Raw genomic sequence first — 25,716 nt, forward strand, 5'->3', positions numbered from 1 at the left:
TCTGAGTGAAGTCTTCCTTCATATTTTATTTATGCAGCATTTAAATACAAAATATACACAATACAATGAGTTCTTAACTTTTTGTACATTTTATGAGATCGAAATTTGTTCTGGTATTGATCACTTCTGACAACTTAAGCAAGGTCTGTTGTGATTTCAAAATAAATATCCTAATAACTATCACTGAGTGAATATTGGCTTATAATTTCAAACAACTCAGAATGTTACAATGCTTGCATATTTTCAAAGCTAAAAGTATATTTTAACACTATATTGCCAAAATTTACCATTTGATATTTTAACATTAAAAAAAAAAAATAAGTTATAAGCTTTTTTTTAGAAGCAGAATATTTGTTCCTCTTCCCCCCCCCCCCCCCAAATGAATGAAATCCACCAGTTTTGAAACTGTATTTAATAATAAGTCAGAATTCAATCATTCCTATTTAACTGGTCTTTTCCAAAATAATTTCTTTTTGAGTGAAATAGAAGTGTTTCCAATAAAAAAAATAATCGAGCTTCGAGATCTAAAAAGTTATCAGTTTTTTTTTAATATTATTTTATTTTTAGAAAAGTGAGAGACTTAATTTAGTTATAGTTAATTTAAAATGATAACAATGCAAATAACGATTTGAAATTTTTCAGTGCATTAGAATTATGTTATTTACTAAAATGATGGAAATAGCGGAAATTTAAACATTGACTACATCAAACTTAAAAGAATAATTTATCACTTGTGTGGCTGCAGATAATTAATTAAAAACTTTCATAAACAGTGTTATAAACAATTAATCACAATAATTTTGACTTCAATTATTTCATTAACAAGGTGTGAGGAACTGCTGTAAAAACCAAGCACCTTTAACCGGGGGGGGGGGCATTTTTGTATATGCATGCATATGTAGACACACTTATTTTCAAAACATAAGATACTACTTTTCAATAATTTAAAGTTTTTATTAAAATATTTTTTTTAATTTGGAAAAAAAAACAATCCAAATTGTAGTTACCAAAAAATTAAGTCAACTTTTTTAAGTTAACCATAAAAATCTGATTTTTTTCCCCCAACATTCTATAAAATTAACTGATTATCATTTGATTTAGATTGATACATCATCTTTTAAAGTGATGACATCGATGTGAAAGCATAGCATGATCAAGGAAAAAAAATTTTTTATCCATGTTTATATCAAAAGTGAATCCAAAATTAAGAATGCATTTTTAAAAATAAATTAATATTTTATCATGTATTAGAAATATTTCAAGAAGTTTTTAATATAATTAAACATTCATATTATTAATATTGATTTTTAAATCTTTATAAATATGCCGTATGGATATTAATGCATTCAAATCGATTTTGGAAACAATTTTTGATGGGAAAAAACTTCGTTTTTCGAACAAACAAATTTTCGTATTATAATCGAAATATTTTTAAAATATGGCGAATTCTAAAAATAATTATAGCTTTGTTTAGAGAATTTAATCGAATCTCATCATTTGTTGAGAATATTAATGTTATTTTTTTTATGTAATAATTGATACAAGAATTGAAAATTCGAAAAAAAAAAAATATATATATATATATATGAAAGGACGGTAATATATCAATTACCAGTTTTGTATATTAGTTCAGAAAATTTATCAATTTTCAGAAAATGCTGATAAATTTTTACCATAAAAATTACGTTGAAATTAATATATATATATATATATATATATATATAATATAAACATTTATAAATTTAATAATGTCCTAAAAAGCAATTGACTTTTTCTTTATCTGATTTTTTTAAAACCTTCAACTCAAATTTTATAATAACGAAAATCTTCGCGATAGTTTAATTCCTTTTCTTTCTGGGTTAGAACAGATGGTTAAGCTGGCCTTAGATGAGGACGTTTACGTCTTCTGATTTTGGTTAATGCTTTTTAAATTCTCCTGATGTTCTTTGTAAATGATAATAACTAACTATAATTGAGAATTGCAACCGCCTGAATTGAAGTTCAAAGGTCGATTATGAACTTTGGCATCGAAAATATGCATATCATATCGCTTTTGCACATTTAACTTCATGACTTTTTCTAAGAATTTATAACAGTTAATACAGCAAGCACATTTAACTTCATGACTTTTTGTTTAATTATAAACAGTTCATATTCTACTATTATTGTATTTTTTTAATTTTGAGTAATACTTGTAGTATACCGTTATCTACCACAATTGTCATTTGACCGGGAGAACAATTTATAACCGCAGACAACTTCTTCATAAGCAAATGCCTAACAAAAAAAAATAATAATAAATAAATAAATACTTTAGTTGGAAGTGCAGCAGGCGCGGATAACCCGCCCGCGGATAGTCGGGAGTCGACTGTATTTGCACATCTTCTATTGTAAAATTACGCCTTTTTGAATTTGACAAAAGCATAGAAATAATCATAAAAATGAGAAAAAAAACTAGTAATACCAAAAAAAATTAACAATAAAGATCTTTTCAACTTATCTTAAAATAAAATATCAGATAGACAATATTTCTGAAAATGTTGATAGTGGTGTAGGAGCTCAGCATGACCAAATATTTTGTATTTGTTTTCAGCGTGACCCAAGATTTTTATATAAGCAACAATAATAAAGATCCAACATCGCTGGGATGGAAAGAGTCAATTTCTTCCTGCACTGATGTATTCTATTAAGTAATTTCAAGTGCAATCTTATAAAGCTAAAAACTAAAGCATTCATATGGCTATCATCATACAACTGGCAAGACTGCCATGAAATTGGTGATAGAACAAACTCATGTTCTAAATAAGTTTTTTAAATCATTTTTAATAAATAATAGCAGCGTTTACAAATGATCAGACTAAAAAAAAATTGTCTTGACGCCTCTTATTTTTAAAAATGTGGTAAGTCTTTTTTGAACGTTTAACGCTCCTAAAATTGAATGTAAGCCTGCTTTTTAATCTATAAACAAAAATTTTTACTTAAAAAAAATTGCAGAGGGAACGATATATATAATTTCCGAAGAAATGAAAATGCTTTGACAGGTCTTAGTTTTCATAAATAACGAAAACAAGTTTTAAAAAAAATCAGCTCTGTAGTTAGAATTTAAACGGAAATAAATCAGCCAGAGCGTCTTCCCAAAATTTTCTTGTTACGAAATATCACTAGGCGTGAATTAAATATTTTTACTGTTTCTATCTATAGTGTGATTGTTAGCAGGTGTTTTGGGATTAATCTCTGGCATGCGGTTGAGAGTATCTTAAAAGAAAATTTGGGTTTTAGACGCATTCTTCCCAATTGATTAAAACAAAAATTTGATTGAAAATTACATTTATCGTCAGAAAAATACATACCAATTTTGCTATATTTTTTAGTTGTCGCGTTTACATATTTCTGAAAGTACAGGCCGGACATCTGGCGAACCCTTGTTGGATTTGGCTCAAAATTTGACAATGTTTATATAATAGATACTAAATTTTAAGTATCTAGCTCTCTTCGTTCTGTAGTTATCACGCTGACTTATATTCGAAAAGTCTGACAGATTTCCTCTAAACGGATGTTGCTGAAAATTGGATCGAAATCTAGAAGTTTGGTGTGAGGACCGCATGTCAAATTACATCCATCTAGCTCAAAGTGTTTCTTTGTTATCTTTGACACAGACAAATACTTTCTGAAAATGTATTTTCGAATTCAAGAAGATATGAAACATAGAGATACATTAAAATCTCAAGTTCGAATTTTTTGACGATTCCAATATTTGCTAAATTTTGAATACTTTAAAGTAAAAATGCCAATTGAAACTTTTTTTAAGAAAGTCTTTCTTAAAGCCAGCCTGGGACAATATATCGCGTTGTCCAAAACTAATTTCCGAAAATAAAAAAATAATTAAAATTTACATTCAACCAAAAAAACTTTTATTATTCAAAAGTTATTCTTTTTTAACCTTTAAAACGGTGTTAAAATAATTTTATGCCATAATTGATGTTATGAAAACACGTTAAAATTCTGTTTTTTAATTAAACTTCGAATTAAAAGTTTGAGAAATTGCCCAAAAAATAATTTCCCAAACTGCATGCTCCTAACTTCAATGGCGTAATGCTGGGCGTTGCTCAGGGCAAGTCTCTATATATAAAGATATATTTTATTGGGAAAAAAATTTCTATAAGAGTTATAAAAAGAAGAAAAAAATCATTACAAAATGATTAAACCTAAATCAAAAAAAAAAAAAAAAAATCCTAAAAAAACTTTAAAAAAAATTTCTTTACAAATATTTAAGTACCAGATGCAACAGTTTCTTTTCTTTTTCTTTCAAAAAAAAAAAATTTGGCAAGATTAGTCCAACAAATACAAATGAATGGGGACATTCAAAAAATACCACGAAAGATATCACGATCATTGAAAATTAAAGGCGTCAAGTTAAAATTTCATAATACTAGATTTTAAGTGATTGATTAACGTAATTACGTACCACAATTAATAACAATTCAATATAGTTCAGTTGGAATACCTGTAGTAGGTCGTTCAAGCGAAGTATGGCATAGTACACATTTCGCACCAGATAACTATTCCAGTATTTAAATAAATGGAAGTATTTTAATAATTGAAGAAAAGGGGAGGGGATAAAAAAACACGAAAAAGGTGGGGGTGCAAAAAAGAAAGGGAGGGGGAAATCATCAAGTGTTGTCTTAATATGTGTTGGAACCCTTGGAATAATTCTTAGAATATTCCCTTTCCTTGATTTTCTTATTTGATACATCCGGTAAACAAGCCTTTATGATTATGATTTCAAATTGTCATTTTCAACTTATAGGGAAATAAAACAAAACAAAACGCTTTCTTCACTTCACGAGAAAACTAAGTACTTGTTCTGAAAATTAAGCACTTTTAAGGTGCTTAAAAATGGTTTTCAAATTTAAGCATTTTTCATGACGCTATGCACCCTGTTATAATTTTCAAATAAAGACATTTTCTAACTCAAAAATGCTTTGAGCTAGACGACTGAAATTTGGTATATGGTCTTTACACCAAATTTGCAGAAGAAAAAATCCTTTGTTTAAATTCCTGCCTGAGGGTGACCCTTGAGAAAGTCTTCATGCCAGATTCTTCCTTTCTGTTCTTTTCTTTTTTTGATTTTTGCTTAGCTTAATATTTTTACTAATTTGATATATATAACAACACTGCTTTGCATCCATTTCCATCAAAACAATCAATGTTTATAATTCATTGTTGAAAATATTTATTTATAAAACTAGCAGAAAGAAAATTAACACTTAATTCTATATTTCATATGAGATTTTAAATTGACAATATTCAAAGTAAATAAACAATGTTTATAAAATTAATTTTTAAATCATGTCTGCATAGTAAATATTTGAAGTATATTAACAAATTTTAATAAAAATAACTTACTTTAATTATTTCATAATATTTTATTATAACAATCTAACACAATAAATATGAAACAAATTTAATTCGTTCAGTTACAGTTTATTTATTGTCTTTGTCCTGATCATGTTTTTCTGTTTCTTGCTGATTGGAAGGAGTCGGATGGGATTTATTACTTTCTACGATTTCATCTTCTTGATCACTTATATATTCAAACCAATCTTTTTGATCTTGCACATTATCAATAGCATCTGATGAAACTCCCACATTAGGCGGAGAAATATTTTTGTAAATTGCTAATGCCTAGAAGAAATGAATAGCAAGATAATTAAATGTATAGCAAACATACAAAACAATTTATTCAGAAGCGAATAATTTATTTAATGTTCAAAGTCTTAAAAATAAAAATATCTGATTTTTTTTATTGCAAAAGAGACAAATATCAGGAAATGCAAGGAAAAAAGTACAAAAAATATTTTTTCATAATTTAGATACAAATATATAATAATGACCAATGAAAATTATCACCCTAGTTTTTGTCATGTTTAATAATGTCAAGGTGAAACAATAGCAATAATTATTATATAAACATGCATTATAATTCTAAATGAATCAAAATTACCTTCTACTCTGTAGTATTACTTGCTCAATAGAAATTTAGAAAGACATATTCATTAAAAAAAAATCTAAATGATGTATTTTCATTGGTCACTACCGCAGATAAAAATTTTATTTTTACATTTATCTTTATCATTTACTGTCTGGTTATGGTTAGACTACGATGCATTCTATTAAGCAATGGAAATCTGATTACATATGTTTTGAAGCCACCTTCTTCCTCTCCAAAAAGGTGTACTTTATAAATGACAATAATTTTGAAAACAACTGTTTGATTGCAAAATTAAATAACTGAAAATGATCAGAATGTTCAAATGATAAGAATTCTCATACTAAAGTTGTTCATATGTTATTTTATAAAACAAATAAAAATAAATATTGTTCTGAGAATCCATACAACTACTAAATGAAATTTTTAAATTGGTTCTTGCAATAAATGCAATTCCAAAATATCAACAGAATTCTTATTCTAGTACATGATGAGTGTAGGATTAAAAAAAAAAATCAATAACCTAATTCTTTAATGAAACTATAAGCATGCAATATTCAAGCATTAAAAAGAGATTAAAACATTTAATTTGTTTTTATAGACAAAGGTATTTATTTTAACAACTCCATACTTCAAATTCTGGTATTAATTATTTAATTTTTAACAAAAAAGCATGGTTAGCTATAATGTTGTTTATTTGTTAAGGATTATTTCTGATTTATAAAATAGTTATATTTCTTCTCTGTGGCTAAATGAAATGCATCCCATAATTCTACTTTTTTTTATTAAACTTTTCCTTTATCTACAATGCAAACATTCCCAAAGTCATAATCAATTTTCAACTACCATACACCATCCATTAACCAAATTTTAAAGTCAAAATATCATCACCATTGATTTTTTTAAAATTTATTTTTGGGGTGCAAAAAAATAGGAAATAATATTAGATGTTTGATATTTTCATATATTTAAAAGCCTTTAGATATATGTCTTTAAAAAAGTTATTTAAAATTACTTTTCACTAATTTTCCGATTTTTTTTTATGAATTTTACTTAATAATTTTCTTAATCTTGACATTTAAAACATAATTTAAAGAAAATCTACTAAAATCTAAGTTTTAAATTAAACCGGGTATAAATGAATAAAAAGTATTATATCACTCTAAAACTGCAATAGAGTTTCAAAAGCCTGGCAGTTAATATATGAATGCACATATTAAGAGAAATGCCCTTGCTTCCATAACAATTTCTGTTATAATTATATGACTTATTCTTTGCCATGTGTTGATTTAGGCATGGGAATTTTAGCTATCTTTTTAAAACGATGAGCAAGTGTTAAGGACTTTTACTTCCTAGAGTGGGAACAACAAAATAAGCAATTTCGTTAAAAGTTTTGCTAGAAATAATTAAATAAAAAAGTGGGAATTGGATGAGGAAATAAGAGAACATTTTAGAATGAAGTTAATATGGACCAATTTGAGATAAAAATTGGGTAATCAATTAGAATTTAAGTTAAGATATAACATACATATATAACTTAAAAAAATATAAAGGGAACTAAATTTTTTATTGATATAATGGTAATATAATATTACCTGTGCAACCATGCCAGAAACATCATTTACATTAGAAGGCAAAAGTAGAGTATTTCCAGTTTTTGCTAGTTTGCTAAAAGCACTCACATACTGTTCCGCTATAAGTAATGATGCAGCATTACTTCCTTTCTGTAAAAGAAATAATTCTAAGAAAATGTATTTCAAATTAAATTTAAACAGTACATTTGCATAGAATATTAAATCACTAATTGTCTTTGAGGACCAGAGAGTTCACTGGGGATAAATGTTATATTTAATTTATGTTTAATCATTTAAATATAATTCATGTTCCCTGAATGTTCATGACTCACCGAAATTGTAAGATATTAAAGTTGAGTTATTTTAATTATCTGTTGTATATTCCTGTTAGTTCTATACAAGGACCTTTCCAATGGAAAACAATTTTATGATATCACAGAAATATTAAATATACAGCTCATCCATTTTCTAAATTGTGCTGTATTGTAACTTTATACTTTATCTGTCTTGTTAACTTCACATATTTCAACAAAATCCTTCCTCTTTAGCCTTCAACAATGGAAAAACCATGCAATTAAATATTTGTTGATGCAATGAAAATAGCTTAAACTTTAGAAATTAAGCAAAAAAAAATATCTGTACAAATTGATAAAATTAAGGGAAAATGTGTATGAATAATGTTGATATTATTAAAAAGACAATTTTTTAGCTCATGAAAAAGGTTTCAGGTCATTTAAAAAAGCTCAATTTTTTTAAATTTAAATTTTACAAAAATTTTATGAATAATTTAATATTTTAAAGGGGCAGTTGTAAGTACTATTCTAAATAAAATATTATTTAGAATATTATTAATACTTCCACACATTAGAATTTTTAAAAATTGTTTAGATAGTACTATGCAATCTTCAATTCTTTAAATAATTCTTTAAGATAGTATAATTATACTTAAATTCTTTAAGTATATTAAGTAATAATTCGTTAAGTATATTATATAAATTCTTAAGTATGTCAAAATGTCAGACTTAGTTGTGTTACCTTAATCATTCTACATATTCTCTGTTTACTGAATACATGAGCCTTTCTAATAAAGACTAATCCATTGACATCCTAGCTCTAATAAAAGTGTAAATGTCCATTCACATTTCAGCTTTCACAATATTGTAACTACTTTTTTATTCATCTGGTACGCTACACAGGTAATTAATAGTATCCTTCTTCTTTAGCTTTCAAAAACAGAAGAAAATCAAAGGATTCAATATTTGATGAAAAAATGAAAATGGTTCACATATCAAAACAACAACATAATCCATTTTTCGAAATATAAAAAAAAATTTAAAAATTGCCAAAATTCAGGAAAAATTTAAACTATCAAATCAGTATCACTAAAAAGACAGTTTTTTAAATTTTTAAGATGACAATCATTTTTGTGCAGTAATATTTTTGGAAGTTATGGTGAAAAAATTCGAAAATTTTGCTTAACGTTTAAAAATTGTTCTAAGGTGCCCATTCACAGTCTCCAAAGTACATAAACACCAAGTTTGGTACACAAAGTCAAATGGTCTGATTTGTAGATCATTATCACACACACATTTATCTTTATAATTAGTAGAGATTAACCAGAAGGAAAAAAATAGTAAATTACATATTGTTATTATTTATTACAAAAAATAGGCAGAAAAGCCAAATTATTTTACTTTAAAATATTATATTTTAACTGATTTAAAATAGAATGTTAGAAATCTCAGCAAATACAGGGTAGTATTTAGAATATATTATGTAAAGCTAAATATTTACTCTATATATTATACATAATTTTTTTTCTTTCAAAGAAAATTAAGATAAAATACTGATAACAATTTTCAATAAAAGAAGGGGAAAATATTAAAGTAAAATTTGTTGAAAGCTCAAATACATCATGTGAGAAACATTAAACACTTAAAATGCTTATGTGTCCAATTTTCAATACAACAAATACGATTTTTGATTTTATGAGGCTTACCTTGTTAAAGAGAAATATAAATAGCATTCATTGTTTCATAATATTTTTTCTTTAATGCTGTAATAAATATTTTTTATGTTTACTCATCACTAAATATAATACATTACTAAATTATCGAATTCCAGGGAGCTTCTTTTCATTAGCAAACTATAAAGAATTATTTTTACATCAAGATAACATTTTGTAAGTAAAATATGTTTTAAAGAGTATCATAAGATAATCAAAATTTGCTTTAAAAGTAAAATGTGTTTAAATATTTAACAGAATTTTACAATATATTATACTACTAAAAAGATGTTTTAATGTATTTGAAACTAAATCTATCAATTTCATGATAATGAAATTACAATTAATAAAAAAAGAATTAAAGTTTAAAACTTTGTTTGAAATTTTTAAATTTGTATTTGTATAATGTACTTTGCTTGAAATATAATGAATAATATCTTCGCAATAATTAAAACACCATTCATAAAATGTATGTATAATCTCATAGATACTATGCTAGAAATAAAAATATTTTTTTGCCTGTTAAAATTAATTTTCATTCTCTCCATTTTATTTGTCTAGCTCTTCCAGTCTAATTTTACAGCAATTCATACTTCTATGTTAAATACATCTTTGGGAATGTGTATTAATTTTAAATGACTTTTTGATTAAAAAAAAAATACCTTTTCTCATCTTTCTTGCAATAAGTAAATTTGACATCAAAAGCATGATACTTGTTTAGAGGCTATTCAGAAATTTAGAATTTTTTTTTTTTCTTTTTCACTTTTATGTATTACTGAGATCTTCTTGAGATAAAAAAAATACATTTTTAGCATTTTTCAGTTATTTGCCTGTGACAAAGGTAACTCAAAAATGCTTTGGACAAGACAAATTAAATTTAATATATGGGCTTTACACTGAATTTGTAGATTTCTGTCAAATTTCGAGTGGCCATCCAACTATATAAATATAAATTATTAATAATAATAATTTTAAAAAAACTGAAGAGAGCTAGATGGCTAAAAGATGCTAGCTCTCTTTTAGCCATTAGATTTGGTAAACAGATTTAAAATCTAAACTCTGTCGATTCCTAAAAAAGCCAAATCCATCAGGAGATTGACTTGAAGAAAATCTATTTTCACAATCATGTAAATATGACAAATTAAACACACTGACTTGCATATATCAAATTTTGTCTGGTATTTTGTGAAAACAATTTCGAGCCAAATCCATCAGGCGGTTGACTTTCAGTTAGTTTCTATTTTCACAAATACATAAAGATGAAAATTCAAATGCAATGACAAATATATATCAATTTTTTTATGTTAATCGTGACTACAATTGTAGATTTGTGTCAAATCTTGGTTTAAATTGGTTGGAAAGAAATTTGCCTAAAAGAAGAAAAAATTTCAGTTTCAAAGTGCAAGGCACTTAATAAATTTCTACTAATAATAAACATGAAGCACAAGTGTGTATTGGCACTCTACAGGTCAGACCATACGACTTAGAGCTACCAAATTTGGCATTATGTATTTTGAAGGATGGCAATGTGCACATCGGTACAATTTTGCTGAAATTTGAATTAAAAATTTAATTAATTAAAAATAAGTTAATTTTTGGCATTTTTCCATGCTAAGTTTTGAAAATATTATTGCATAAAAACAAATTTTACACCATTTCAAAAAAATTTTTAATGATACCATTTGAATAATTATATGATTTTTTTTTTTTTGAACTTTGTAAATTTTTACAAATATTTTTTAGTACTAATTTTAAATAAAAGATTAAATTGTGCCCAGAAGTTCAAAAAGTGTTCGTTGTTTCATCAAATATTTAATCGCTTGATTTTTTTTCCCATTGTTGGAAACTAAAGGTGGACTCTTAATATCTATGTATATTACAAGACAAATAGAAACATGGTTACAATATCACAAAATTCAGAAGATAGATGAACTCATTATTTTCTTTTTAAATAGTGCTACACGTTATGGGACTGTCTGTATTACACAGTTTCATACACACAATAAATAAAACTGAAGCAAGACAATTAAACTTAATTAATTAACGGAATTAATGCAATACAATTTTAGGAAATCATGGACGTGAAATTATATGCAAATGATTTATCTGAAATCAAATATAGCCAATATTCTCAGTCAGATAATATTGCTTATATATATATATGTATTAGTCGGCTATGGCAACTAAAACATATATAAGAAATATAATAAATGTCTACAAAATATACAGGTTGAATTAACAAAGTGATCTCAATCTATTAAAAGATGAATTTTGGGGATAATATACCTGGGAAGAGATTTTCATAAATATATTTTAAATTTTCATTGAAGAAAGTAAGTAGTTAAGTAAGTTAAAATATTCTTTTTGGGAGATATTTTTTTATTAAGAAGAAAAAAAAGAAATTAACTATTTGTGTACATTTTTTTCATGCACTTCTTTGTTAGACAAAAATCAAACAAAAGCATTAAATATATATTTTTGATATTTATTTGATACGAAAATTCCTAAACAAAAAAATTGCTGCTTAACTTTTGAATAAAATTATATTTTCAATGTTTTAGAATAAATCAGTCATGTTTTAGAATAAAGATAATCCATACAAAATCATTCACCTATTCTACATCATTTCAATTTTAAGCATTCATAGACAATTTCAATGGTTAGATTACTAAGCTACTATTAAAACTACAAGCCACAATTAAAACTTCATCATTTTACTACTTTCTATAAGCCATGCTATAAGAACTTTAAATATACCACATAGTTAATATCCTTTAATAATTAATTATCAAATTTCAATACACAATTAACTTTATTTCAAAAATTATATTTAGAAGTACCTTTTGAAGTAATGATTCAGAGATAACATTCAATGATTTCGCTCTTGCAGACGCTTTGGCTAGAATAGCAGATGCCTCACCTGCAAATAATGAGATGAATAAAAATTATTTTAATTATAAACAAGAATTTTTAAAAATTCACAGGTTAAAAAGAAAAAAAAATTACTGTTACTCTCATGTTTATGTGTGTGTGTGTGCATGCATGTTCGTCTTCATTTTAAATAAATGACTTGAATAATATTAAATAAAATGAAATATATACAAACCATTTTATTCGAATAATAATGTCTCAAATAATTTTTTCAGTACAAATATTTAAAATACTGATATTTTACAGTTAAATTTAGTATAAGAAAATTATGTGTAAGCAAATCAGAAATAAAACATTAAATTATTCACCATATTATCTATAAATAATTTATGACAGACAAATGTGTACAATATATATATATATATAAATTTTTAATTATCTAAGCATTTTCACTTCATCATTTTTCAAAACACTCTAATGAAAATTTAATTTCTCAGGATGTGTACATAAATTATAAGACACAATTAAAATAGAATAAATAAGATTTTACTGAATAAAAGTAAATATTTTATACAATCTTTTAATTTACAAAAGAAATTATAAACGATTAACTTAGCTATTCATTTCAATAAAAATATTATAAGAAAACAACATCTAATACTTCTTAACATATAATTAAAATGACCATATTAAGAATACCAAAATCAAAAGATTTAATTAATAATGGTAATAAATACTAAGCTCCTAACCTTGAGCTCTGTTGATTTGTTCTGTCTTTTCAGCCTCTGAACTTAAAATTCTTGCCCTCTTTTTACCTTCAGCAACATTAATATCTGCCTCTCTAACACCTAAAATAATTAACTTGAATATTAATAACTATGTTTATTGAAATGCATTCCAAATAATACATTTCAAAACTTCATTTAAAAGTCTAATCTGAAAAAAGAGAGAAATGAAACTATTTATTAATAGATTTTACAATTTCAAGTATTTATTTAAAAAAAATCATTACATTTAAAAACCATATTTTTGTCTAATCAGGAAATTGATATTAAAAAATTACAGCAAACATCCAATTATTCATGAAATTGGATGGCACAACTATCATAAATAATTCATAAAATGACTAAAAATATTACATAAATCTATGAGTCAAGATGACAAATCAAGTTCGAATTTCTTATTTATTTTATAGTAGGAAGCCTACACAAGCAATTTTGATCAACTAAACATATTTCTATATTACAACTAACACTTCTTAATAAATAAATTAAAATTGATAACTGATAACATATAATTTGTTTATTTATCTCTTTACAAAGAAAAATTGGTAATTTATTTTTGCTTGCTGATGTTAAAAACTTCTTTTTTTATTTGTGATTTAAAGTTTTTAACAACATTTGGGGATTAACAACTGCATGAATTTCAGAGTTTTATACATTCTTAAATTTAAGGGAAAATACATATTTTTAATTACAATTTTGTTCCTTTGAAACTGCTATCTTGCAGAGTAAATAGTGGAGGCAAATCTAATCTCATTTAAGCTAAGTTCAGGAATAGGCATAAAAGATAATTATTTCATTTTCTATTGGTTGACTTTAGAACATCTAAGTTTTTGTACCCATTGAGTTTCGACATCAATCTATTTTACCTTCCTCGAGATCTTCCAGGAGGAAACAGCCTACATTTAGAAGAAAACTTCCAGCAACCCTAACTAACTTCCTTGTTATGTGTTAAAATGCACATTTGTCTACAAATTTTGAACAATGTGATTAAGAACATATGCTCAAAATACCTAAAGAACAACTTTTTTCCAAAGATTCATATTTTTCAGTTATGTCAAAGCATTAATCCACAAAACCACTATTGAGCTACAGAATACAAAAAATATATCAATATCAAAATGGCAATTCAGCATTATTAATTGAACTTCAATATCACATATGCTGCACATAACAGAAAAAGTATAGAACCAACAATTACAATAATAAAATTTTGCTATATATTGCTAGTAATATAAACTTAAATTAATTTTTATATAGCTCTTCAATACTTTTAATTAATCCCATAAAATTTCTTATATTGGACTAAACTGTTCAGCTTCAACCATATTAAATGCAATAACATTAATAAAAAAAATTTATGTATTAAGAAATCCATATAAACCATAAATGTGCTTTGAAACATTATTTTGAATTATTTTAAATTTTATTATATGCCTGTTTGCTTTTCAGAAAAATTGATTTTGTTTCATATTAATTAAATCTCTCAAATGTTTTAAGATCTCTAAAATTCCATAAGTAAGATAAAAGAAATTTCAAATTATCATAGACATTTAACTTCATTAATTTAGCAGCCTTATATTAATTTTAACTATAATATAAATGCCAAAATGATATAAATTTTTTATCTAAAAGCATATGAATTACAATGAAAGATATAGTTAAAATAAAATAATAAATATAATCATCCAGCAATTAAGTTATATATAGATCATATATTTTTCAAAAAAGAGCAAAAATATATTTCAAATTTTCAAATGATAAAAGCGTTGAAACATTTATGCATCATTACCAGACAAACAAATGGACATTCTTTAAGGCTTATTTAAATATTACTTATCACAATACCATCCAAGTATGTTCAAAATTATGGCATTTCCTAAGAATTTGCAAAACATAAATAGCATCTTCAAATCTTACATAACAATGAATGAAATAATTAGAAATTATATTTAGGATATTTTTAAAAATTGTGAGAATTAGGGGGGGGGACAACACAATAGCTAAAAAGGTTTCACTAAAATGATAACTTCCAAAAAATGCAGAAATAATCTTTGTGTGATAATAATTTCTAAAGTTTTTATTAAGAAATGACCTAATTTCATTATACTTAAATTTTAATATATATATTTTTAAAAAATTGTCTATCTTGCAGGACAACAGACATGCCCACCCATAGTTGCTAGTTATTATAAAATAGTGTTATATTGGCTGGCTTGCAGGGACTTTCATTGCAGATTATATGCAGTCTAAGAGACTGATATGTTTGATATAAAATAAATACATAAACACTTTCCACACTCAATAGTGCTTACCTGAGAAACAATAAATAATCATAAAAGAAAATAAAAACAACATACCTTCAGATTCTAAAATGGCAGCTCTTTTCTTTCGTTCTGCCTCAACTTGCATTTGCATGGCTTCATTGACTCGTTGAGGTAACCGTATATCCCCTTTAAAGATTAACAGATCAATACAATTTTTTTTAATTATGTAAATTACAAACAGTAAATTCATTAATTTTTTAATTACCTATCCATCATTTTTAATTCTTCATAATTTAACAAAAAATAAACATTCTTTTCCAAATTAAAAAAAATATTAAAGCACTTGTTAATTACTAATTTATGACAGCACTTGTTTGGCTAATATATGAAACAAAATTGAATGATTAAAAGGAATATATTTTAATTTCCAATTCCTTCCTTATCTTAATAAAAAATTTAATTGACTATTTATGGATACAGTAGTTACAAAGAATATGGAATGTTGCAAATGAATTTTTTTAAGTAGCATAAAGAATTAATCCTACTCCATATATCCCATAATAGATATAAAAGTGAAACTTAAATTTGTAATCACAAATAACTAAATACATTATAATGCATTTGCAATGTAATATAAAATATATAGTTTAAATTGAAACATTTGCCCAGCACAATGTAGATTGTCAAATTCAAAAGTTTCACTAAATATCACATAACATAGTCTTAAAATTGCATAAGATATCTGTTAAACAATTTTGTCACATTTAGAATACATAAATTTAAATAAAATTATATAAATGAAAAATGAAGAAAATATGTATAAACTAATAGGAATTTTTTGAACAAAATTAATAATAATAAATATTTTGAAATGAACCAAAAAATGACTTACTGATTTCATAACGTAGGCAATCAATGCCCCAAGCATTACTAGCTTTATTTATTGCCTCTGAAAAAATCATAGTATAAGTAAAAATAAAATTTTTATGAACAAGAACAATGAATGTCGAAAAAAATTCTACCAAAAATGTAAAAAATATTCTAATACCTCAAATAAAATTATGTCATGGTATTCATTTATGAATTTTTGTCAAATTTATTCAAAATGGGAATCAGCAATTTAATTTATAGAATTCATTCCTTTTATTAAAAAAAAGTTATAGAAATTATCTGCAACAAAATAACATAAAATGTTTATATGATAGGAAATACAACTGTAATTTCTATAAAAGCCTTAGCCAAGATCATTTTACTTTTAAATAAAAGTAGAACCAGAGAGTAGCATCTTGTATACTGTACTTGAAAAAAAACCAAAATTCTATAGTAATTTTTATTTCAAAAAGACAACACAATATCATTTTTACTTCTAAATTTTCAATAAATAATAATTTACCATACACTTTGCTATATTTATTGAATAATTAGTTTTTAGAAATAGCAATACATTATTTCTTCATTGCAAATGTATTGTTTTACCCAAAAAATATCTGAAAAGGATGAGATGAAATTTTACATTATAAATTTACAGAGTAATTTGCTCAAAATATCGAGATAGTGAATGCTCAAGAAAATGAAAAATATACCAACAGAACATATCAAAAGCATATATTAGCAAAAGGTTTGTGCTTCAAAAAAATTGTTGATATATCCCAAACATAATAGAAGATATTCAATATTTCTTAAGGAAATGCTAAAAAGCATTGTGAGCTTATAAGCATTTCCATGTGTAAAGCATTGTGAGTTTATAAGCATTTCCAGTTTGAAATTGATTTCTTACGGTATTTTCAATAACATACAATTTTCATATGAAATTCCAAGCAATACTAAATATCCTAATTTTAAAAAAAAGCAATAAAATATTTTAATAATTCTACATAAAAATAGCTTAAAATCATATGAAAGCCAATAACTAATTTGTTAATATCTTATCAAAATAATAATAGTCTATTGTTTTGAAAGAAATTTGCAAATGTTAAGGATAAAAAATTAAAAGAGAAGATTTCAATAATTATTTTCAATCTTCCTCTGGGCAACAAATCATTAGTAAGAGATGACACTTTTACAAAATAATGTAACTATTCATTTGTAGGTATTTTTATCTGTATTTAAGAATGTAACATATGGACACTCACACTAATGGCTAAAATGTGTATTTTCACATTTAAAGAACAGAATAAAGAATTAAATTTTCCCAAAAGTGCTAAATTTTAAGCTGGTAATCACAGGATTTATTACTTGTAGTATAACATATGATTTTGCTATTAATAATTATCAGCATTTTCAGAATCCATTAATTTGCCTTTGAAAAATGAACTTGGGGTTAAGAAGCCAGTACCAAACCTAAACAGTGTTTGAACTAATTCAATAATTCATGTAGTGTAAAAGGAATCTAAATAGATGAATAGTATTATCTAAATAATAAATAGTCATAGTAAAAAGCAATTAAAAATTCATGAAAAACATTGTAACTGTTTATATAAATATTTTTTTAAAAAAATCTAGAACTAGCTCATTATTTTGAAAGAGAATAACACACCATAACATTAACATATTAATATCTGAATTTTGATTCATAATTAGTTTAATCAGAGGAGTTCCACTTTCTCTTACATACAAAAACCTCATTATGAAATTCCTAAAGTTAACCAAGTCCTGTAACTCAAGACTAGTGCCTATCAAGAATGCTGATTACCACTTCATTCACAATATTACATCATAATTTTTTTATGTAAATGAAGATGCATGATGAGATGATGATGTATTAAAAGAGAAATTATGAAACTTTTTGACATATTTATATACTACAAACATAAAATATAATTTTAGAAAATTATTAAGATCATAAATTAAAAGAAGAGTGCAATTTTTAAATACAAGGTCTTCAATTACCTATTTCATGTTAAGAGAAAATTGCACCTAAGATAACATTTGATAAAATTGTAAATGATAGCAAATTATAAATTAATATGCAAAAAATTTATCATTCATTTTATGATAATTAATTTAAATATATATTTAACACATTATTTTCATTTCAAATGATATGGCATGAATTATATAAATTCATTTGTTTAAAAAAAAATAACTGAAGCATCTGAAATAAAGAAACATCAGGAGAAAAAAACAAAACAAATATTGATATCTTTCTTTTGCTTTCCTTGCATCTGTCTTTTTTAAAAATAGTATTTATTTATTAACCAGAGTAATCAAAAATAAACTCATGGCTAATGAAAAATAAATAAATAAAAACATCAATATTTAATTAAAAGCACTTTTAGCTTATAAAAATAAATCAAATATTCTTTCATTAAAAAAAAATTTGCAGTGTTTAAAATTTGTTCATGTAATATTTAAAAAAGATTCTTTCGTTGCTTTGAAATAATCTATAAGTTCTTACCAACTATAATTAAATTAAATAACTTACCAACTATTGCAAAATTTAATGACTCCCTTTCTCTAAATACACTATCTAAGGAAATTTTTCCAAGCTCAGAACGCATAGTAGTTTGTGCAAGTTGAGTAATAGCAAATTCAGGATCTTCAACTCCATAACTGGCCTTTAGAAAAATGATGTTTTTTTAAAATTAGATTAATATGTCAAGCATATGAATAATTATAAATATAATTAATTAATTAAAAAGCATCCCAGACAGAAAAATAAATTACTAAATTCATATAAATATATATATTTTTACTAATCTTATGCAAAACTTTACCTTATAAGGATCAACAACTCTTAAGTACAGAACACCATCAATGTTTAAGGTCACATTATCTGGAAAATAAAATTTTCATTGAAGTCACAATTCTGTAAAGTTAGATATTAAATAATAAATATTTTCTAAATATTTATTTAATAATAGTGTGTATATACAGTAAATGCATTACAGTAAGTATACATGCACAATAATACACTACTTGCAATATATTATTGGCCAAATTTTTTAAAGATAACTGATAATGTAAAAATATATCAATTTGTAAAATCATAAAATTATTGAACTTATATTAATTCAATATATAATAATATTTTATGCATATTTATATATATATTATATTTATTTTTTCTTACTGGAAGGCCTATTTCAGTTCAAACTCATTATAAAATACAGAATGCTCATGGAGTATAAGAATAATTCATTCAGCATCTAAATATGTGCATATTTTCGGACGGTCTTATTGAACAGTGATCAAAAGACAAAGTTAACATCTGAGACAGCTCTACTCTCTCCAAACTTCTGCAGTACCTCATTGTAAAGCAGTGGTGTAGCATAGCAAGAGTGGCTCACTTCAAGCAACATTTTTTGGAGGTGGCAAAATTTCACAATGAATAACAGTAATATTATCTTGCAATCTGAACTTATTTGTAGTTAATGGTCTCATTATAATGTAGAAACTAAGCATATGATAATGCTGCTGGCTGGAAGGCAGTCAGGACTTCAGCAAAGAACAAAAGAAATAAATTCCAAAGCACAATTCATATCTTTTTCAAACCATTCATTAAACCTGGTTTGTTTACATACTGCCTCAGTCAAAACAAATTCAATAACTTTTTTTCAGTAGATTAGAATGTTGGTATTCACTTTTTCCAGATATCACAGGAAAATTCTGATAGCAGCTACAGATAAAAGCTTAAAGGTGGCACAGAATAACATGGTGGAATGCAAAAAGCAATCATATTATGACATGGCATCAGTCATTACAAAGGTATTTTGGTCATTCTAGAAAAAAATTGATAGAGATTGATGAAAGTTTGAATGTAGGACCAGATTCAGGAACTTTGCTACTTTCAATATAATTATTTTCCTTTCTGTGTTTCTTGGGTTTCTGGCAATCTACTCTACATAATGTAATCAACACACAAAAATATTAAAAAATAAAGAGACTCCAGATAAAATATTGCAATCAGAAAGTATGTGTTTTATTGATAATATTGATAGAGAACAAGAGGAATTGATAAATAATGCAATAAGTTATACAAAAGATACATGTAAAAACTCTGATGTTTCACAGAACTTCAGAGGTAAAAATTAGAAGACTCATTTTTGCCAGTAGCAGTAGAGATACCAACTTGTCTCATGAAAAAGAAAACTGTTGGCTTTGGATAAAATAAGAGCGGAAGTTCATAAGATGTTTCAACAGTTACTGAACTGGACAGGAAACTCTGCCTATCTAATGCCAGCTATTGTATCAGATACAGACAATACAGAATATAATCTAGACTATGCATGTGCCAAAATTGTCGAGTAGGATTTTAAACTCAAATGATTTGGTTTGGAAAATAAATTAATTAATGTGACCCATCTAGCTTGTTACAATTCATTGTAAAATCCAACCAGGAAGATACTCTGCTCAATGTTATAATAATACTCCAAATATTTCTCACAACTGCCATACGAAATGTCAGCTATAAGAGAAGTTTTCAAAAATTGAAGTTAACTAGAAATAATTTAAGATCAATAGTAAATATTTTAAGGCTAATCAATTTCTATTGAATAAGAAATATGTAATACCATATGTATATTTTGTGCATGCATTAGCTTTTAGAAAAAGTAGATGAATAAAGCTTTAATTAAAAACAGAATTTTAATTTTTAATTCTATTAATTTTTCAATAAAAATAAATATTGCAACAGTGTATTTCTAGTTCTAATTGGAAGTTAATTTGTTTCTTATATTATATTTGATGTTAATCACTATGTGCTTTAATTTTAAGTAATGCTAACTTAGTCTTGTTGAAGCAAATGACATGTATTAATAAACAGCATACATTTAAGTACTCTTGTAACAAATGTGTTCATGGAATGAAATTCATGCACCACCTTTTTTACTAATACCTTGTATAATATACAATAACAAATTTATTCTTTCTGGAAAGTTCTTTAAAATTTTTGTAACATTTTCAGCCTTTTGTATATAAATACATAAATAAGAAGGCAATGAATTTGGCGTATGCCCCAGGCAGAGGGAATCCACAGCATGTCACTATTGTAAAGGCTTTGAACTTTGACATATTAAATGAGTTTTAGACCAATTTGCATGAGAAGTTTCCCGCAGAAGTGACTCACAAACTTGCAACTTTCAAATTCAAGAATTTGACACAAGCCACCACTATGAAAGTCAGAATTATTACATTTTTCGAATTAAATTGCAAACAGTAGATTTGTCATGATCATACTTTTTTCATACAACAAATATTTTATGTTTGTTGTCAAAATATTTGAAATATATATTGACATATCTGTTATAAAAAATGTCAAATTTGTTATGTAATAAATATTTCAGATATGTTGTCAAATGTCATTTATTATTAATCTCTTCAATTATTATTTTCTATTAAAAATATGGCAGATCAATCAAAATTTATTAAAATTACTTTAAAAATATTGTAAGGATTTATTTACCTAAGGTTATAGCAGATTGCTTAGGAATATCAATGGCCAACTCCTTCAAACTTTGAACATATTTTATTCTGTCAACTATTGGAATAAGAAAGTTGAGACCCTAAAAATATTAATGTATATAAGTATAAATCTTCAATATTTGTATTAAGATGCTTTAATAGACTTAAAATGAGATAAGAGACATCCAAGAATATCAGTTTTTAAAAGCAATTGTTATAGACTCATGTGCACTATTTTATAAATAATTTTTAAAACAAAGGATTCAACAATTTTAAAGTTTAAATAATTTTGAGGTAAATATAAAAAGCTACCAGGAGAATAAGTATAGAATTAAAATACATCAGAAATAATATATTTTTTGTCTACTTCTATGTATAAGACAAATAGCTTTTGGAACTCTTCCAAATGTATGGGGATTATCTTATATAAGGATCTGCCAATCTTTAAAAAAATATGGATATATTTTTGTTAGCCTAGCACAAATGCAAAATATCACCAAATATAGCACTTTTTTTTTTTTTCAATTTAAGAAAAAAAAAGTTATTTCAAATGAAAAAAGTTACTCTTTTTGTGAAAATAAGTCATTTTATTTTTGAAATTGTTTGTCATTGCTGGTTTATTGTGCCAGATGGAGAATTTATGACTATGTAGACAAGATGTTAGAAATTTTCACAAATGTGTTTATCTATTCATCATCCAAAGAAAAAATAAGATTAGCATAGATAAAACAGACTATATACAAGACAGAAAATTGATGGGACGGGAGGAAATGTCCTAGCTTCAGATAGAATTATTAGAGTTAAAAATATTGTCAGGAGTGTCTGGTGTTTCACTTTATAGTGGCATGAATGGAAAATATTCCATCTATTTTATCGATTTGTTATTACTTTCACTCTCAAGGCAATATATTTGTAAGTCACAGGATTTTATTTTATTTATTTTTTTAATTTTTATTTCAGCTTATATACAAGTTTTAAATTTTGTGTAAATTTTTGAAGAATGTACACATTCTAGGTTTATATTCAGAAATATATGGCATATAATCATTATTCTAATTATATCAAAACAATATATATAAGATCTTTGTGACTCAATGTAGATGTAACAATTCAATCAAACTTACTGGTTGAAGTATTCGATTGAATTTCCCCATTCGTTCCACAACCCAAGCTTCTTGTTGAGGAACAAACATAATGATTGTGTTGAAAGGAGTAGACTGAGCATGTCTAACAAAATCTTGCTGTGGCAAGTTCTAAAAGCAGGTAACATAATACATTTTCATTTCTATCAATAAGATCATAAACTTTCGGTTCACTGACTTAAAATATTGCTATATTCAACCAGTACTAAAATTTAAGGTTTTAAATTTTAGTACTGGTTGAATATAGCAATATTTTAAGTTCTGTCAGAGTATTCATATATAATACTGAAATAAAGATTGAAAGAGTTTCACAAAAAAAATTCTTCAACGAAATTTTTAATTTTATTTTTGATGTACTTGCTTCTTTTATAATTATATATCTAAATAAAATTCACTCCAAATTTTCTCAAAAAAATTATAACTAGAACAAAATAACATAAAAGCAAGTTTAGAATATTGACAATTTAAAGTTGGCTAGATGATGCAATAACATTTCCATTTGCATGGCAATTATTAAAATAAGTAAAACTTCACTAAGCATAGAAAACTTAAAACTAAATATGTTGTAGTATAAAAATGATATATATTGGTACGCATTTTGACAACAATCATTAGAAGCAAACTAAATAAATTTCGTCCACTTTAGTAATCAACCTTTAAAATATTGGGCATAAATTTTTCACAGCAATATTAATTTTGTTCAACTTTTAATGAATAAAGCGTGTTTTTATTTTTTACCAATTGCCAACATCATTTAAATAAAAAACACTAAGATTTCTGAATTTATCATTTATAAAATATATCTTATCTTACTTTAGTTTAAATAAATTAAGTTTAAAATAAAATCACGCATTAAAGAAAACCAAAGTTAATTAATTTTGAATTTTTAAGATTTTTTTAAAAACATTTCTCTTATAAGATCCTGCAAATGAGAAAAGAAATAGGAGAATATTTCAATATTGTATCTAACATATAAAGATAGGTTTATATCTCTGAACTAAAAAAAAATTATATAAATTTCACGATATTTATTTTTATAATTCATTTCAGTACATGATTAGAACATAGTTATTTAAAAAAGTTCTGTGACCTTACCAGTTGTAGGATCCTTTGTGCTTGAATAGGAAATCTGAGATTTGTACTCAACTGTTTTGATACCATTGAAAACAACCTACGATTACAAATTAATCCATCAAATCTAGATTGTGCCGCAAGATCTTCTAATATAACTAATTTCTGAAAATATAAAAATATTGTATAAGAATTCTGAAGCATCTTAAATAGCACAAATCTAAGGTATGAAAGAAATACAATAGTTTCATGGCAGAAAATTAGCATAAAATTTTATGATACAGTTCTAAATTTTAATTAGACTGCTCTGCTTTTCTTAAATCTGAAAGAATAGTATAGGTAAAACAATATTATGCATTTCTAAAATTTAAAATTAACAAATTATTATCAACATCACATTCTATCTGAACTGAGGAATTTCCATTTCTACTCAATGAATTTCTATTGTAATCAAACTTTTGTCCTATTAACAATTTTTACAGAAGAAAGATGTTATAATGAACATGCCACTTAATAAAATAGTTTTCTAAGATTTATCTTCATTTACACTTAATAAAATAGTTTTCTAAGATTTATCTTCATTTACACTTAATAAAATAGTTTTCTAAGATTTATCTTCATTTAATCTTTAATATATATAGTTTTAAATTTTCTGAATAATATAAAATATCCTTTTGTAATTTCTCATGTGCTTAAAAGTTATCATAAATGCTTCAATATAGCTACACACATTTCAAAATTTCAACACATGTTCCAAAACATTCCTATAGTAAAAATGTATAAAACTTGACAAAGCTAAAAAAAAAAAAAAAATTATTGAAGCAAATAAAACCACTAAATGTAGTATTTTCTTTATTATATTTTCAATATTATGCAAAATTAACTGAAACACATTTTTTTCAGAATAAAATATGCTTAATCAAATCTTAAATACTCTTTAAATAAATAATAAAATAAATGCACTTATTATTATACTTTAGATAATCAAAACTATACACCTATTATAAATTTATAGATATACTGATCAAAAAATTGCTGCAGATGCATTGATAAAACAAAAATATTTATGTTTTTACGAACATTTCAGAATTTAAAAAATAAAATACCTCAAAATAATTGTTTCTTAAAGCTAATTCAAATGAACAAAAGTTTTTACTGCGAAAAATTTAATTATACCAGATATTTTAATTATAAATTAAAATTTTTCAACAAATAATTTTAATTCGATAATGAAATTTTTTAAAAAGAAATAGCTTATAATATTAATGAACATTGGTCATAAATTTTCAGTAACAATATCGATGAATAAAGAACATTTTACAATTACATAACTCACAATTATATAAAAATATATAGTTACATTTAAAAGATGCCTGCTTCTGCGAGCGCATGTAGATGTTAAAGGTGCGAGCATTTTGCTAGATAATTACAAGTTCAAAATAAAACCAGTAACTCAATAATAAAGACTGTTTACATCACTTTTTAAAAGCCGAAACTCCAATTTTTCCCAAACAAATTTATAAAGTTGAATTACTAGTTAAGTTGAGATGCATAAAAGCTGCTTAAAAATTACAAATAGTTTCTAAATTTTAAATATCTTAAATTTTCTAGGA

General features: G+C 25.0%; 1 protein-coding gene across 1 annotated transcript; it reads right to left on the minus strand.

Moving 5' to 3' along the window:
- Positions 1 to 5,406: 5,406 nt before the first annotated feature.
- LOC129976362 (stomatin-like protein 2, mitochondrial) lies at positions 5,407 to 25,619 on the minus strand. The gene is made up of 12 exons (XM_056089891.1): positions 25,464 to 25,619; positions 24,128 to 24,268; positions 23,015 to 23,143; positions 21,892 to 21,991; positions 19,205 to 19,263; positions 18,913 to 19,045; positions 16,381 to 16,437; positions 15,582 to 15,674; positions 13,189 to 13,287; positions 12,409 to 12,488; positions 7,585 to 7,713; positions 5,407 to 5,685 (listed from the first exon to the last, which is right to left on the minus strand). Exons 1-12 carry the CDS (start codon positions 25,515 to 25,517, stop codon positions 5,485 to 5,487), a joined length of 1,275 nt encoding a protein of 424 aa, XP_055945866.1. The 5' UTR covers positions 25,518 to 25,619; the 3' UTR covers positions 5,407 to 5,484.
- Between the last annotated feature and the right edge of the window lie 97 nt (positions 25,620 to 25,716).

Source organism: Argiope bruennichi, chromosome 7 (assembly GCF_947563725.1).
Source record: "Argiope bruennichi chromosome 7, qqArgBrue1.1, whole genome shotgun sequence".
NCBI lineage: Eukaryota > Metazoa > Arthropoda > Arachnida > Araneae > Araneidae > Argiope > Argiope bruennichi.